General features: G+C 36.6%; 1 protein-coding gene across 3 annotated transcripts in view; it reads left to right on the forward strand.

Moving 5' to 3' along the window:
- The first annotated feature begins 3,645 nt into the window (after positions 1–3,645).
- LOC125672892 (uncharacterized) overlaps positions 3,646–15,619 on the forward strand; it is a 117,198-nt gene continuing 105,224 nt past the window's right edge. For all 3 annotated transcript variants that reach the window (XM_056143220.1, XM_056143219.1, XM_056143221.1), the window contains exons 1-2: positions 3,646–3,802; positions 4,380–4,418. In XM_056143220.1, the coding sequence (XP_055999195.1) occupies positions 4,380–4,418 (39 nt within the window). In that variant the 5' untranslated portion in view covers positions 3,646–3,802. The remainder of the gene's footprint in view (positions 3,803–4,379; positions 4,419–15,619) is intronic.

Genomic DNA, 15,619 nt, shown 5'->3' on the forward strand with positions numbered 1-15,619 from the left:
CAGATGTGTAATATTTCCCTGTAGGATACCCCTAGCTGCAGGAAAGTGTAATGTCAGCGACAAATATAGTTCACTAAGCTATAAAGTACGTAAAGTGCGTGCAGCGCAGAGGATCGCATTTCCCCGGAGGATCATGATAGAGTCTGTCTTAGTACGCGGTCCAGGGGAAGAACCTCGCCCGTCTAAAACTTTGCTTATATTAATGTATACAAGATACATAGTACAAGCACCAAATTTATAGACCGGAAAGGTTTTTGGGAAGTGTAAGAACTAAATATTTTAAGAAAAGGTGTTCAAGAAAATTACAACGCAAAGGCTGGTAAAATTGAGATAAATTTCGATCAAATCCGGAGTTGAACGAACTAAGTGAAAAGTATCGTTAATTATATTAGTAACTATCATATGCAGCTCAATAGTGGGTTTGGGTTTGGGTTTCTTGTGGTTTTAATTAACAGATGAATTGAAATAAAGTATCGACCCTTGTCCCTTACCCCATATATTTGGGATTTAGAGCATTGATTTCTTCTCAAATTTGCTAGATAAGATTTTTCAGACAATTGTGAAACCAACTTCTTCTCCGGCTGCCCCTCCCTCCTTTAAAAAAAATGATGCAACGGGCGCGATTATATTTATATAATCACATGCTTTCATGGTGCTTTTGTTGTTTCTAACAGATTACTTTCAAATTTCACGGGATTCATTATATTACAACTTGGATAGAAATAACCATCATCAAATACGACTGTAACACCCCCACCTCCTTTCCCAACCATACAATTAGACGTAATGAGCATTTCAAAATGACTTCTCCACAAAACTTTTTTCCCCCCAGTATATGAATGCAATTACCTGTGTGCCTGTTGTATCTTGTCTAGTCAAAGTTAACCACCTTGTCATCTTACTACCATGTTTTATTTAAATTCTTTCTATTGTTTTATCATTTACTTTATAGCTTTGGCATGTCTTTTATTGGTATATTGTCATTGATCATTAGCACACACATTGTACAGCGCATAGAAACTACAGTATATCTAATTTTGTGCTTTATGAATGAATAAAATAATGGTAATGATAAACTCTTCTTATATCGAAATACATGGTCACCTCTTTCATTTGTAAATAAGGTTATAGTTTCTTAACAAATTTTCACGATAAAATAATGCTCCAGTTTGACATGTTACAGAGACAGAATTTTAATAGAATACAACTTTCTTTTACGATCCATTCCTGATATATTTTAGGGTATCCTTCCTTGAGGCTCAAGGGCAGGGGTCACAACATTTTTACGCCAAGGCTATGGAAAGATTTGCTTTGCAATAAAAACTTATCAAATAAGCTGATCTGGGGGAGTACTTCCGTAACGATTTTTATGTATTCAGCTATGAACACTCAAATTAACATATTTTGACCTTTACATGAAACTATAGTCTTTAGTTGATAATTAAAAATTCATATTGATCATTCCAACTCAATATGTTGCTTCATAGTCAATCTTTATGACAGGATGCATATGACAGTAACCAAAAAAAAAAAAAAAAAAAAAGAGAAAAGAATCTCAATCTATTTTTCCAGGGGCTCCAAATTTCAAATTTCTTAAAAGGTGGGGGTGTCAAAAGAAAGAAACTTTAACCTTGCATGAGGCAAAGGTAAAGTGCTGAAAATTCATGTTGATCAACATTGGATTTGTATATGACTTTTTAATCCATAGTCTCATGCAAAACTGTAAATAATTCGTTTTTAATAAGGACAATAAAAATAAATTCCTAGGTCCCCACCCGTCCCGATCTTTTTTCCAGGTTTTCTCCCACAAAAATGTTATGATATCGACGATGTAATAATGATCGGGGTGGTATTCATCTTTCCGTTTGAATTTTGTTTCAATATTCCGCGATTTTGCTCAAGGATGATAGGCCGGTATTGTTTTTGTCCCTTCTGATTGTCCAAAATTGTACTTTTGAATGGGAGAAAGACATTGAAACAAAATTTTTGACAAATGAGAAAGACAGAACAATGGCAGGAAGCAACTTAAAAACTTGTATATGCAGGAAATCAATTAAACAACATTTTCTCAGAGTATAGCAGGGCTACATAAAGGAATAAATATTAGGACATCTTTTTAAAATCTTCTCAATAACAGCAGGGTCATGATTAGTCCTATTGGTATAAGAGCATTTCCAGGGGTGCAAATTCAAGTTTATTTAATTTAGGGTCCTGACACTGAATCATGTCCACAGGTTGTGTATATTCAATGTTTGTTCTGCTCAAGGATTATAGGCCGGTATTGTTTTTGTCCCTTCTGATTGTCCAAAATTGTACTTTTGAATGAGAGAAAGACATTGAAACAACATTATTGACAAATGAGAAAGGCAGAACAATGGCAGGAAGCAATATGGCCCATTGACTTATTGTAGCGAATATACATGCATGTCCTGAGGAAATCTCAGTCAAATGCAAGAGCTACAGTTGCGAAATATTCCAAACATATTAAAATATATCTGTTTACATGTAACTCAACGACCCTCTCCCAGAGGTGCTCTATGAGTAGGGTAGGACCACAAAAGAAGATCAACGTTTTATAAGGGAATAGACAGGAACTGTTTATATGGTAGGGCTTCCATATTTTTTATTCTTACATGTACTTTATATTAAGTCGTGACCCTTCAGGGCCATAAGTAATTTTCGACTATACAAGGAAAATAAAAAGGAAAATGAGTGAACCTCAGTCCCTACTTATTACGTTCGATGTCCACTGTAATTCCAGTGCACTTATATTTCTTGTATCACCGTTACAAATGATCTCGGTCATCATCTCTTAAAAGATATTCAAAAGAGACCTAGTGTGCATTTGGTACTGTATTCACATTGGACAATCCATTGTGTAGACGGCATGAGATGGGGGTCTGGGGGAATTTAGTAAGTTATCCCCTCAGAACTAGTTATCTAAATGTCAGGCGTTTATCTAAGATGTGACACGTTTCTATTAGCCCAGAATCTACCTCTAGTATAATCCAGGGGTCCGTGATTGATCACTGCCTTTTCTGTTGCGGAGATTTCTAAATGTTAAAATTAAACACTATTTCACACAATTCAATGGTGGAATGCAACTAACTGAAATTGAAAATAAGTAATTTTGCAATGAAAATTTAGTGGTACGAATGAAAATGGATTTTACATTTTAAAAATGAATTGCCATCTGGCTTAAGCTATATAATATGTAAAGAAAATAAGGTAGACCTTACATTTTATCTGTCATAAAGCAAAGACTTCTAGATGTATATTAACAAAAAATCCGATCATCTGCTAACCTAGCTCCATTTGATACACCCGTCATAGACAGGTTAAATATTTCATGGTGCAGTGTATTTGTCTGTTTGTCTGCAATCGTACTACTTATCAAACTTTTGAACTCTTGTTTGCTGTATGCTTTTAAGTTAAAAGATGATAGAATATTTAACTTTAACATCTCTCATTTATAACAAATACGAAAGAAAGGTCATTTGAATGACTATGAACAGAGACTTCAGGGGATTGTCAATAGTAAAACAACTGTATACCTGACCATTGTGAAAACGCAATTACTCTCCTAATCTATGTGTTAGAAATATCAGCAAAACTCGTGTCGCATAAGTGCCCTGCGCAAACGATATATGATGACAGATTTAATTGGGAAGCTGATAAGCCCAGTGTAGGTTTCACAGAATATGTGCGCTAATACCGTATTTTAGTTGGATTTGCTCAAGACTCGTTTTGTACAAAACTGTTGTGATTGGGATTATTTAATCTGCCTAAAACCGCTAACAAGGTAATCTCTCTCTCGCTCTCCGTATCTCTCTTTCTGTTTTTCTCTGTCTCTGTATCTCTCTCTCTTTCTGTTTCTCTTTCTCTATCCCATTCATTCTCTCTCTGTCTGTCTATCTCTGTCTGTTTGTCTGTCGATCTTTCTCTTTCTCTCACTGTCTCTCTTTCTCTCTGTGTGTGTCTATTTCTGTCTGTCTGTCTGTCTCTCTCTCTCTCTGTCTCTCTCTCTCTCTCTCTCTCTCTCTCTCTCTCTCTCTCTCTCTGTATGTATGTATAATATGATTTAATGACCAACTATAGACCCACAAGTTTTGTTTACCAAATATGTCCTTTGCAGTTTTGTGATCAACGTTTAAATAATAGTCCCATGTAATGTTAGAGGCCCAATAAAGAGACATTTTTATTTTTAAGAAACTTACCCTATATGCACTCTTTATATCATTATCTTAGGACTATTTTATTCATCTGAATTGGGAAACTGAAAAAATATAGATATAGACCTACGTGTATTTCAATGTATCCAGAATATCCGAATACGTACCATTACTGACATTAGTAATTTTCTGTTGTTGCAATTTTAGATGTCAAAAGGACTCCGAAGCAAACAGACCAAACAATGTGTAAGTATATATGAAATTCAATTCGATTTTATATTTGTGTTTATATTCACTAATCATGACATGGGCCCTTCGGGGGTGGGGTGTTAATGATTCATACATGCAATGTGATATAAAATGCTATTTAAGCGCAATGTAACCGCAATGTAACAAGATGTTCACATGTCATTTCATCGTGACCTTAATTTCCCCCTCATAAATCGTAAGAGACATCACTAATCTTTCATGCATATAATCTTGTTTAAATCCTGAAATGATTTAAAATCAAAGACCCCCCCCCCCCACAAAACAAGAGATGTTTGTAAAACACCCTGTGGTGCAAAATTGAAAAGGGTTATACAATTAATGCATGCATCATTTATTTGATAGTAGTATCAGCAAATAATACCTCCCTATGTCAAGAGTGGATTGCCAAATGACCTCAAAATCAATAGGAGTAATTTACTCCTTTTGCTGTACCAGTGTACCAAGTGTGGTGCCAATCAAGCAATTAATTAAAGTATGGGAGACAATATATCACTATGTCTTGTTTAACCCTTGACAACGCGGCCTTAAAATCAATAGGGGTCATCTTCTCCTGAAGATTTACCAGTGTACCAAGTTTGATGTTTGTCAAGCAAATGGTTCTCGAGATATTGATCGGACAGTATATTCCTTTGTCTATTTTGACCCTTGACCTCAAAATCAATCGGGGTACCAAGTTTGATGTTTGTTAAGCAAAGGGTTCTCGAGATATTGAGTGGTCAGTATATTCCTATGTCCAGATTGACCCTTGACCACATGACCTCAAAATCAATAGGGGTCATCTAATCCTTAGGATGTACCAGTGTACCAAGTTTGATGTCTGTCAAGCAAAAGGAGCGGGCCGGGTATTGTTTTCCTATATCAAGAGTAGATTGACTGTTGACCATTTGACCTAAAAACAACAACAGAGGTCCTCTTCTACTAATAACCAACCCACATGTGAAATATCATTACGATCAAGTGAATGGTTCTCAAGATATTGAGCGGACAACATGTGGTCTACCGACCGACCGATCGGTGCAAAACAATATGCCACTCTTTATATGTTGTCCCTCTCGAGAATTTTTCACTCAACCATATTGCCGGTAAAGAGCTACAAAATTTAAGCCTATGCTCGGCGCTTGTAAACGGCCTTTGCCACACTTGCTGTGACACGGGGCCACGGTTTTGGTGTTCTCATCCGAAGGACCCCATTTAATCGCCTCTTACGATAAGCAAGGGGTACTCAGTGGCGGATATAGGGGGGGAGGGGGCGCAGCGCCGCCCCCCCCCTAAAATTTTCATAAGGTAAATCGTGGTACATATGTACATGTATCTTGTGTAGAAAAATGTACTAAACGATCTAAAAGAAGCAATAATTTCTTGCACTCCCGGAGAAATGAATGACAAAACCTTCTGATTTCTTGAATTACTTTATTGGTAGAACTTAATTAATTTTTTCGAAAAATCCTTAAAATTTGCGTCATCTATTAATTTCACCTTATAAAAAATGATAAAAAATAGTACAAATGACTAAATAGGAGACATATTTCAAGCCCTATAAAATCTGTAAAACTCAGGAGCTTCCGGGGCCTTCGCCCCCTGGACCCCCACTTCAAGGCGGTCCCCAGACCCCCTGCCTCATAAAGTTGCGTCCCCCGTAACCACAATTCCTGGACCCGCCCCTGTTACTGAGTACCTATTGTAACCTGGATCCCCACGGGCATATTTGTGTCATGACACACTGGTCCGTCAAATTTCTCTCATGTATATATATATTCGTGTTTCTTTCTTCAGATCCAGTAAAGTGCCGGGTCTCTCCTTCTCCTTTCAATTATGACCATCTATTATAGGCCTATAGTCTTACAAGACATGTACATACATGTATACACGTAGCAAAGAAAGGAAGAAAAAAAAAAAATTGAAGAAATGCATTTCCAGTATATGGACAAAATCCAAAAAAAAAAAAAACCTCTTCGAACTCTTGATGTGTGAAAAATTACACAATAACAGGGGCGGATCCATGAATCGAAGTGGGGGAGAGGGGGGGGGGGGGGGGCTCATGAGACAGTCTAATCTGCGGGCTGTCATAACTTTGTACTGGAGAAGATTTTAATAAAATATTTTCTTACGTTGATACATCATGTTAAATTTGATCTCCGCCCTAATTCCCAGGTCCATTAATTAGGAGGACCCCCCCCCCCCCCAAAAAAAAACCCCACCAAACCAAAACCTGAGGAGATAGGCGCCGCGCGGTAGGCCTATGACTGCTGCTCTTGAGAAAAATATTTTCAAAGATTTTTTTCTAGTCTATCTATTTCTTAAATAGGCCTTTATTTAAAACGTTGATACATGCACATGATTTGACCAAACTACCTAGCTGAGGATGCTTGTGTATCAATGTGACTGCATGCTTTCCATAACAGATACATTTTGTACGTATAAAAAAATTCAAAGTCAGATGTGGTCGAACAGCTGTCATCTTGCAACAATTTAAGCAACACGACCTTAGACATTTGATCCGCCTATTCATTGTTTAAACGCAGTTGATGTAAACAGTGCATCGTGACGTCATATATTGCAGCAGAGTCCGTGTGCAACGGAGGTGTGAATTTTATGACTGAGAAAATCTTTACGGATTTTATGTAACATAAACTTGGGTAGACGAGATTCAAAGTGGCGAACGCTTCCAAACGTTTGCACACAAACCGACAGTACGCAGAGGGTAGACTTGCTTCGGATCGTCGCCATTTTGACCAAATTTCCAAGTTCCATAGCCATAGGCCTATAGGTATGGTTCTAATTGACTATATATTATTATAAAATTCCCATTAATACAACTTATATGGAGAGCTCCTTTCTATTTGCACCTTTAAGGTAAAAGCAGAAGAGCACCTTTAAGGGGTGGGTGGGTTGGGGGTGGGCATGCTCCCCCGGAAAATAATGAAGGCCTAGCCTTTTTCCTGTAGAAGAGCTACGGTTGTATGGATCCATTAGAAGGAGGCATTTTCGTGTATTTAGGCATTTGCATATAAATGCTTACTTGTAAATAAAATTCAAAATAAAACGAAAAAACAGCTGTACAATATTGTATTTAGGCTTAATGCACATATATATATATATGATTAAAAAATATAGGCCTAGTGATGAAACGATTGTCGATCGCTTTTGGCTCTTTGATTCCAATTATCGATTCTATTTTTCAAAATCAATTGTCGCCCATGCACTATTTGATATCTAATCCGAGATTTTTCTGACTGCTAAACCCGCTTTTATATCTTGACATGTGAGGAGGTGAGTCGAGAGTAGACTCCATATTGAAAAGCGACACCAGCTAGTGATTGATTGATTGTATCTAGTTCAACACCTCTCTCAAGAATTTTTCACTCATATGGAGACGTCACCATGAAGACCGGTAAAGGGCTTCAAATTTAAGCCCCTGCTTGGCACCTACAGCCATTGAGCAGCAAGGGTTCTTTAGTGTGCCACACCTACTGTACGTGACATGGGACATCCGTTTTTAAGGTCATCTCTGAGGACCTGTGTCATTTGCACCTGATGCCGAACGTTTGGCGATGGAACTGTCACTACCTGTTATAACACTTGGGTCTGTCGTGGCCGGGATTCGAACCCCGGCCTTCTGCATTAGCCAACGACTGGGGCTACCAATTTTAGAGGTCGGGCGAGCAAAAATCAATGTTGTGTTAGCCTATTGGGCTAGTAAATCTAAAGTCAAAGTAAATGCATTATTTGTCGAACTTCTGTTGATATTATGTTGACCGACATTATGTACATTGATTTTTCAACATTTTTCAAAAGGGTCCTGTGGCTTTCGAATTGGGAAAAACTGTCAACTTTTGGTCAAATTGGGAAACCCACACATTATAGTACATAAGCTAAATATATTATATCAAACAAGTAATCAAACACAAATTGATATGTCATTCGATCTTTTATTAAAATACATATTAACTTTATCCTTTGAACTCTTAAAATTTTCAACTATTCTGTCTAAATCATCTAGAAATGATGCGTCTTTGTCTGACATGTTGTACATAAACTATTCACATTGAACTTAATTTTTAACAAATACATTTTTTGCCAATTTGTATTATTGGGAAAAGTTCAAGTTAAACTGGGGGAAAATTGGTAATTTTTGGGAGCAGAAAGGGCTGATATTCGGACTTAAAATCGGTCTTAAGAATCACTGATGTATGAATTAACTTTATTGCCAAGTCAAACTTAACATATAATGCATAGTGCATTGATGACAATTGTCAGTTTTGTGACAAAATGGTTAATTTGGTGGGCTGTTTTATATCCTGTCGATAATTTTTCACTCATATTGAGACATCATCAGCTGTAGGTGAAGTACCACAAATTTAGACCTATGCTTAGCGCTTATGGCTGTAGCAGTGAGGATTCTGTAATGTGCCAATGCTTGCTGTGACATGGGACCTCTGTTTTAGGTCATATCCAAAGACCTGTGAATCTCACTTATAGATTCCTAGTGTTTAGCAAAGAACAATCACTATACCTATGTTTACATTTAATGTTTGACACGGTCATGGTATGAAAAGGGCTCAAACTCATGACCGATCGGTCAACCCAGCACTAACAATGACCAATAGAAATGTGAAATCATGTAAAGATAAACTGCATTGACCTGGCGGACCGTATTCTTTTGGTATCTGAGTAATGAAAATGCTAATTTCCAACCCAGTAGTGATGCAAAACGTCATTTTTAGCTCACCTGGCTCCGGGATCATGAAACTGTCTTAAAGTGAAGTCAAAATTTTGACTTTAAATTAAGATTTGAACTTAGCTAAGATTGCCGACTTAAATGGATCACAAAACGAACTTAAGCAAATCTTAACTAAGATTGTCTTAACTTAAGTCTAAGTCTAGAATCTTAAATTGCTATAGCAACAAGGAACTCTTTTGCGTAGAGGTAACAAAAAGATATAAAAAATAAATGACTTAAACAACATAGTCAGTGTCTAAAACGTCTAGTTTATGATCACTAATGCTGACTCAGGCACATACATGTACCAACACCCCCCCCCCCTTTATTAAAAAGAAACTTATTTTCGTTATTACATACATGTGCATACAAATTTTGATGTATTGACCCCATCGCCTCCCTCTTTCTAAAAGTAGTAATGAATGAAAGTGGAAATGTAATCTTGAGTGATTGAAGCGATAATTTTATTAAATTCAATGCCTTTATTTATTTTGTCAACTGTGTGCGGACATGTAGCAAAGAAGGATAACTCTAATTAATTTCAAATTCGGGCTCGGACTGCACATTATTCGTGTGCAAATGCAGACTGCAAGTAATGATTGTTTTCTTCTTCCACATTGTCAACAAACTCAGTCAGGTAAATACATGTACTTTTGTAGTCGTAACTTTTTAGTGAAACGGTCGTATGTGTACGTACTACTTTCACATTTACATCTACTTTACAAACTACGATCAGGCAGTGAAACGCAGACAATCGGGCGATCAATTCTGCGATATTTTGATCACATAAGAAATCATATTTATGCTTATATATTTGAAAACGCCCGCTCTCAATTTTTCTGGACTAACGGTGTTACTTTTCGATTACATGGATTTGACTTCTTTTCCTGTAAATAAACTTTTTATGTTAATACTCTGCTTAAAGAAAAACATTTTTTTTTTTCATTATATGATTTTCAACGTCAAGATCCTGTTTTCGATCTACCGACAGTCTATTGTTTCTTAAATAAATGATTTGTCCGCTTCATGGTAGGGACAGACATCTTCAACGACGGACATCACGTTAATTTTCTCTTACTCTCCTCAAAAATGCAACCAGCGCGGCCATTTTGAACGAACTTAACGATAGTCTTAGAAAGTTAAGACAGCTCCAAGACAGTCTTAAAATTTAAGACAAAATACCAATCTTAAGCCTAAGTGATTTTTTTGTGATCCACTTTAAGACCAGTCTTAAGATTTAAGTGCAATTTTATTGATTTAAGACAATCTTAAAGTTTAAGACAGTTTCATGATCCCGGAGCCTGAGCTGAAAGCTGAATCAAGGTATTCGCCTGTTAATCTTGGCCAGGGAAGTACAAATTTTCATGAAAGCTTTCTGGCATTGTGCAGATTCAAGTCTGTTAAAATCATGGCCCCCACTGAGGATTAAGATGGGGCTACAAAAAAAAAAAGTTTTACAGACTTATTACATCTATAGGGACAATATGTTTAAAAATCTTATTCTTAAGAACCGGGCCTGAAAAGTTCATACATTTACATGAAAACTTCCTCTGATATAGTGCAGATTCAAGTTTGCAGTGCAGATTCAAGTTTGTTAAAAGCATGTCCCCCTCTCCCCTCAGGTGTAGGGTGGGGCCACAATAGATGATTGGGGCGTCGGTTGCCTAGTGGTTAGGCTGTCAGACACTCGTGGGTTCGAGTCCTGGCCGCGGCAAGGCCGACGTTGTGTCCTTGGGAAAAACACTTTACATGAATTTCCTCACTCCACCCAAGTGTAAAAGGGGTACCTGGCTATAGACAGTGAAGGATATTGTTAGAATGTTAGTGCTCTAGCGCCTGTAATGGCAGCTTGCACTGTATGCTTCCTAGGAGGCTGAGAAAGTTCTAGATTGATATAAGGTCTGCTGGGGTAATAATGCATTGTAAAGCGCTTTGAGCAGCATACGCTGGAAAAAGCACTATATAAAACCATCATTATTATTATTATTATGATCAAAGTTTTACATACAAAAATATACATGGAAAATCATTAAAAATCTTCTGAAGAATCACTGGGTCAGAAAAGTTTACATCCTGATATTCAAGTTTGTTAAAATCATGGCCCCCTGGCCCAGGAATAAGATGGGGCCACAAAAAAAAAAGTTTTTACAGACCTATTATATATATCTATATCTATAGGGAAAATGTTTAAAAATCTTATTCTCAAAAACCGGGCCAGAAAAGTTAACATTTACATGAAAACTTCCTGATATAGTGCAGATTCAAGTTTGCAGTGCAGATTCAAGTTTTTTAAAAGCATGTCCCCCTCTCCCCCAGGGGTGGGGTGGGGCCACAATAGATGATCAAAGTTTTACATACAAGTATATAGGGAAAATCATGAAAAATCTTCTATTGAAGAATCACTGGGTCAGAAAAGTTTACATTTACAGAAAAGCTTTCTGACATAGTACAGATTCAAATTTGTTAAAATCCTGGCCCACTGGGGAAGGGTGGGGCTACAATAAGGGATGAAAGTTTTACGTTCAAATATATGTAGAGAGAAAATCTTTAAAAATCTTCTTCTCGAGAACCATTAGGCCAGAGAAGTTTACGTTTATACTTTTTCTTTGGTGATCAGGTCTACCAACAGTCTGTTGGAATTCCCATGGGCAGGAATTGTGCTCCTTTGTAAGCTGACCTGTTTTTGAAGCAGAATTGATACAAAAACTTATATGTGAGAAGAAAAAATCCCTTACTGTGGCCTTCAGTGTGACATTTAGATACTGTCACAGTCTTCACGAAAACATTTAAAACTTGCTGGCCAGTCGGACCAGTGAACTGTCTGAATTTACTGGCCCACAGTGAAATTTACTGGCCCCCTAAATTTTCATAGTACATGTTTATCACATACGTTATGGAATGCATTGTAAAATTGTACAATTAATTTACTGAAACTATGGTTATTACTCGTACTCATATCCACCGTAAGACATCCTTTCTGTCAATTCCAGAAAAACAACACCAGTCGTACACAGTATTTTCTCTCTCTTCACCCGCAAACAACAAGGATATAAATTCACTTATTTTTCACAAACATGAAAACAGCCCGAGTGCACCTTAGGAAGTAGCTTTCTCTACTAACATCAAATGTAAACGATTGATTAATTCTATAAACTATAGAAATTGCATAAAATCAGAGATAATTGCACTTGACGAAGTTCATTTTAATTGTACAATGCAATAAAGCAGCAATTACCGATGTGCTGTGGTGGCAGGAGACAGTTTCTTTGGTTTTGAAACATGTGGATAGGGGGTATACACCAAAGTCAGATTATGACAGACTAATGAAAAATCACATTTCCCTTTATGTCAATACTTGTATTTCATATTAGTGTAGTTAATAAATTATGACCCTAAATTACATGTAATCTATAAGGCCATCCTTAAAAATATCTTTGTTTCCCGCACCCGACCCGCCATTTTCAACATGGGTCGGTCGGTCGGTAGATTTTTTTTTCCCTAATAGAATGTCTGTCCAAAGCATTCATATATGGTTTCATGACAGTGTAGTTTGTTTGATATTCGTAGGATTGGTTAACTATATATCGTTAACCGATTGGTTACTGTATTATCTGCCATAACACTATCCATCTCATTGCGATCCAGCCTCTCCCTCCAACACCTCCCAAATGCATCAACATAGTGAAGTTGGAAGTGTGTTGTAGTAACATACATATGCTCCGTATGGGACGTATGGGTTGTCGCATGGTTTAAAAATAAATAAATATAAATAAATAAGGACCATCGTGTACCAACACGTCTAATGACTGTGGTACTGTCTTTTGATGGGCGGACACATACATGTGGTCATATGTCATAAATCATAATTAAATAAAGAAGTAACTTATAAATGAGTAATAAAATTGATAAAGAAAATTTATTATAATAATTTTTATTTGATTTATTTAATAATTTTAATAATTTATGTTTAATATATTATAATTTTTTATAAATAACAGAATATTTAATATTTATTTGGATTTTAATAGAAGGTAATAATTAGTAATATTAGTAACAGGTAATAGTAATAGGGATGTAGGTATGTATATACATGTGAAATAACTAAAATATATACAGAAAAGAATTAGGGTAGGGTCGCCAAAGAAAATTTTGATAATAGAGTGCTACTAGTTATTAGTTATTAATAATAAATTATGCCATACAACAATTTTGAGATCGTCATTAGGCAAGAATTTTGAGGTCATCATCAGGTGCTACACCTCATACCCTGTACCATGTTTCTGTAGCTAGATCCAGCTAATATAGCACGACATGGCTCCCTAACTCTTATTCGATAGTATGTATTATGTATGTAAACTAAAGATGTATATCGTAATAAAATAATAAAGTAAAAGAAGTTAATGAGTTAGTTCATATAACAAATTAGTATGACATAGACTAAATTAATGACTATATTAATGGCTATAATAATTGATTTTAAAATTAATGTATACCTGTGATATTACAGCATAATAATTTACATATAAACACACATTTACATATGCACAGATATATACACATAATATAATAATAATTGTAATCCATACATATGGACATATCCGTATTCATATAAAGAGAAAGGAGGGAAAGAAAGAAATAAATTTTTTTGGGGCGTAAGCAGGATTCGTAACCGCGCACATATAGATGGTAGGCCGTGTGATCTTGAGCCCAATGCTCTAACCAATCGGCCACGGAGTCCATACGTTATTTAATGCCAAAAGTTCATTAGAATGCTGTAAAATTAAGTTTAATATAATAATTATTAATGTTTGTAAATTTATATGTTGTAAGTTTAGATGTTGTAAGGGTTTGTAAGCATATACGATAAGAAACTTTTAGTTATGGTAGTAAATATTTGTTAACGTTACAGTGCTATAAAGATTGCGTATAAATTTATAATGTTAAACGGATTTCGTATAAACATTTAAACGATGAAAGGACGTTTTCCGATGTATTGCTCAGATCTATCTTTCGAATAGTTTTGGTTACGATCTCACGGTCGTCCCTAAGAATTGTGACAGGAAACACGGCGAACTTTGCCATGTTTTCAAATTATGACTGTTTGGTCATAAAAATTTCTCTTTCGGAGCAACTCCGCTTTTGTCCATACTTTGTGTGTTGGAAATGGCCGAGTAGTTCCGGTTATCCACAGAATTCTGTACAAGGGAAATAACTCCAAGGCTCAAAATAATATACAGAACGATTACGGTCAAGATCTGGTTTAAAAAAAAGAAAAGAACGTCCAATGACCGAAAAAAAAAATTTGGTCGCAACGTTTTCACACGGTCGGTCGGGTGCGGGAAACAAAGCTATTTTTAATTTTGGCCCAAATACTGGTGCTGGTGCACAAAACATGCTCTGAGCAGGTTCCCCTTTTTTGCTTTGATTTTCCCTCATTTGGGCTAATCCGCACCACCCCCACACCATCACAGTACCAAACATGGGGATTTAGACACTGTGCACTATCAAGAACCCTATCTGCCCTTCTCAAAAATCTACCTCTCATATGGGGCCATCCACCTTCCCTCACAGCTACAGACCTTTTGCTAGACCCTGCATGTTTTCACCGGAATTTCTTCAGCAACTGACCACGTGTCTTAGTTTTGTATTTGCACCCATCTATATGCTAGGAATCATGGTGACGCCTACATGTTGTATATCAACATTTTTACTAAGCACTCAGCTACATTTGACATGCATCCTAAAATTATTGTATACATTTTTATACGCCCGTCTTAAGACGGGACGTATTATGGTATGGCGTTCATGTCCGTCCGTCTGTCCGTCCGTCTGTTAGCTTTTTCGTGTCCGACCCGTAACTTAAATACTACAAGGCCTAGAATCATCAAACTTTGTCTGTGGATACATCTTGGGTAGAAGGTGTGTCGCACATTAAAACCAGGTCACTGTGACTTTTCATTAAGAAGATATCTGTCTGTCTGTCCGTCTGTTAGCTTTTTCATGTCCGACCCGTAACTTAAATACTACAAGGCATAGAATCATCAAACTTTGTCTGTAGATACATCTTGGGTAGAAGGTGTGTCGCACATTAAAACCAGGTCACTTTGACTTTTCATTAAGAAGATATCCGTCTGTCCGTCCGTCTGTTAGCTTTTTCGTGTCCGACCCGTAACTTAAATACTACAAGGCCTAGAATCATCAAACTTTGTCTGTAGATACATCTTGGGTAGAAGGTGTGTCGCACATTAAAACCAGGTCACTGTGACTTTTCATTAAGAAGATATGGCCATATATGGCAAAAACTTGTCCGGCTCATAACTTGAAAACTATTAGACCTAGAAGCACCAAAATTGGTCAACTAATGCATATTAGGTAGAAGGTGTGTCGCATCCTACTTTAAGGTCACTGTGACATTTAATTAAGGTGATATAAAAAAAAGAAATGTTTTAATGGGTAC

Source organism: Ostrea edulis, chromosome 7, assembly GCF_947568905.1.
Source record: "Ostrea edulis chromosome 7, xbOstEdul1.1, whole genome shotgun sequence".
NCBI classification, from domain to species: domain Eukaryota; kingdom Metazoa; phylum Mollusca; class Bivalvia; order Ostreida; family Ostreidae; genus Ostrea; species Ostrea edulis.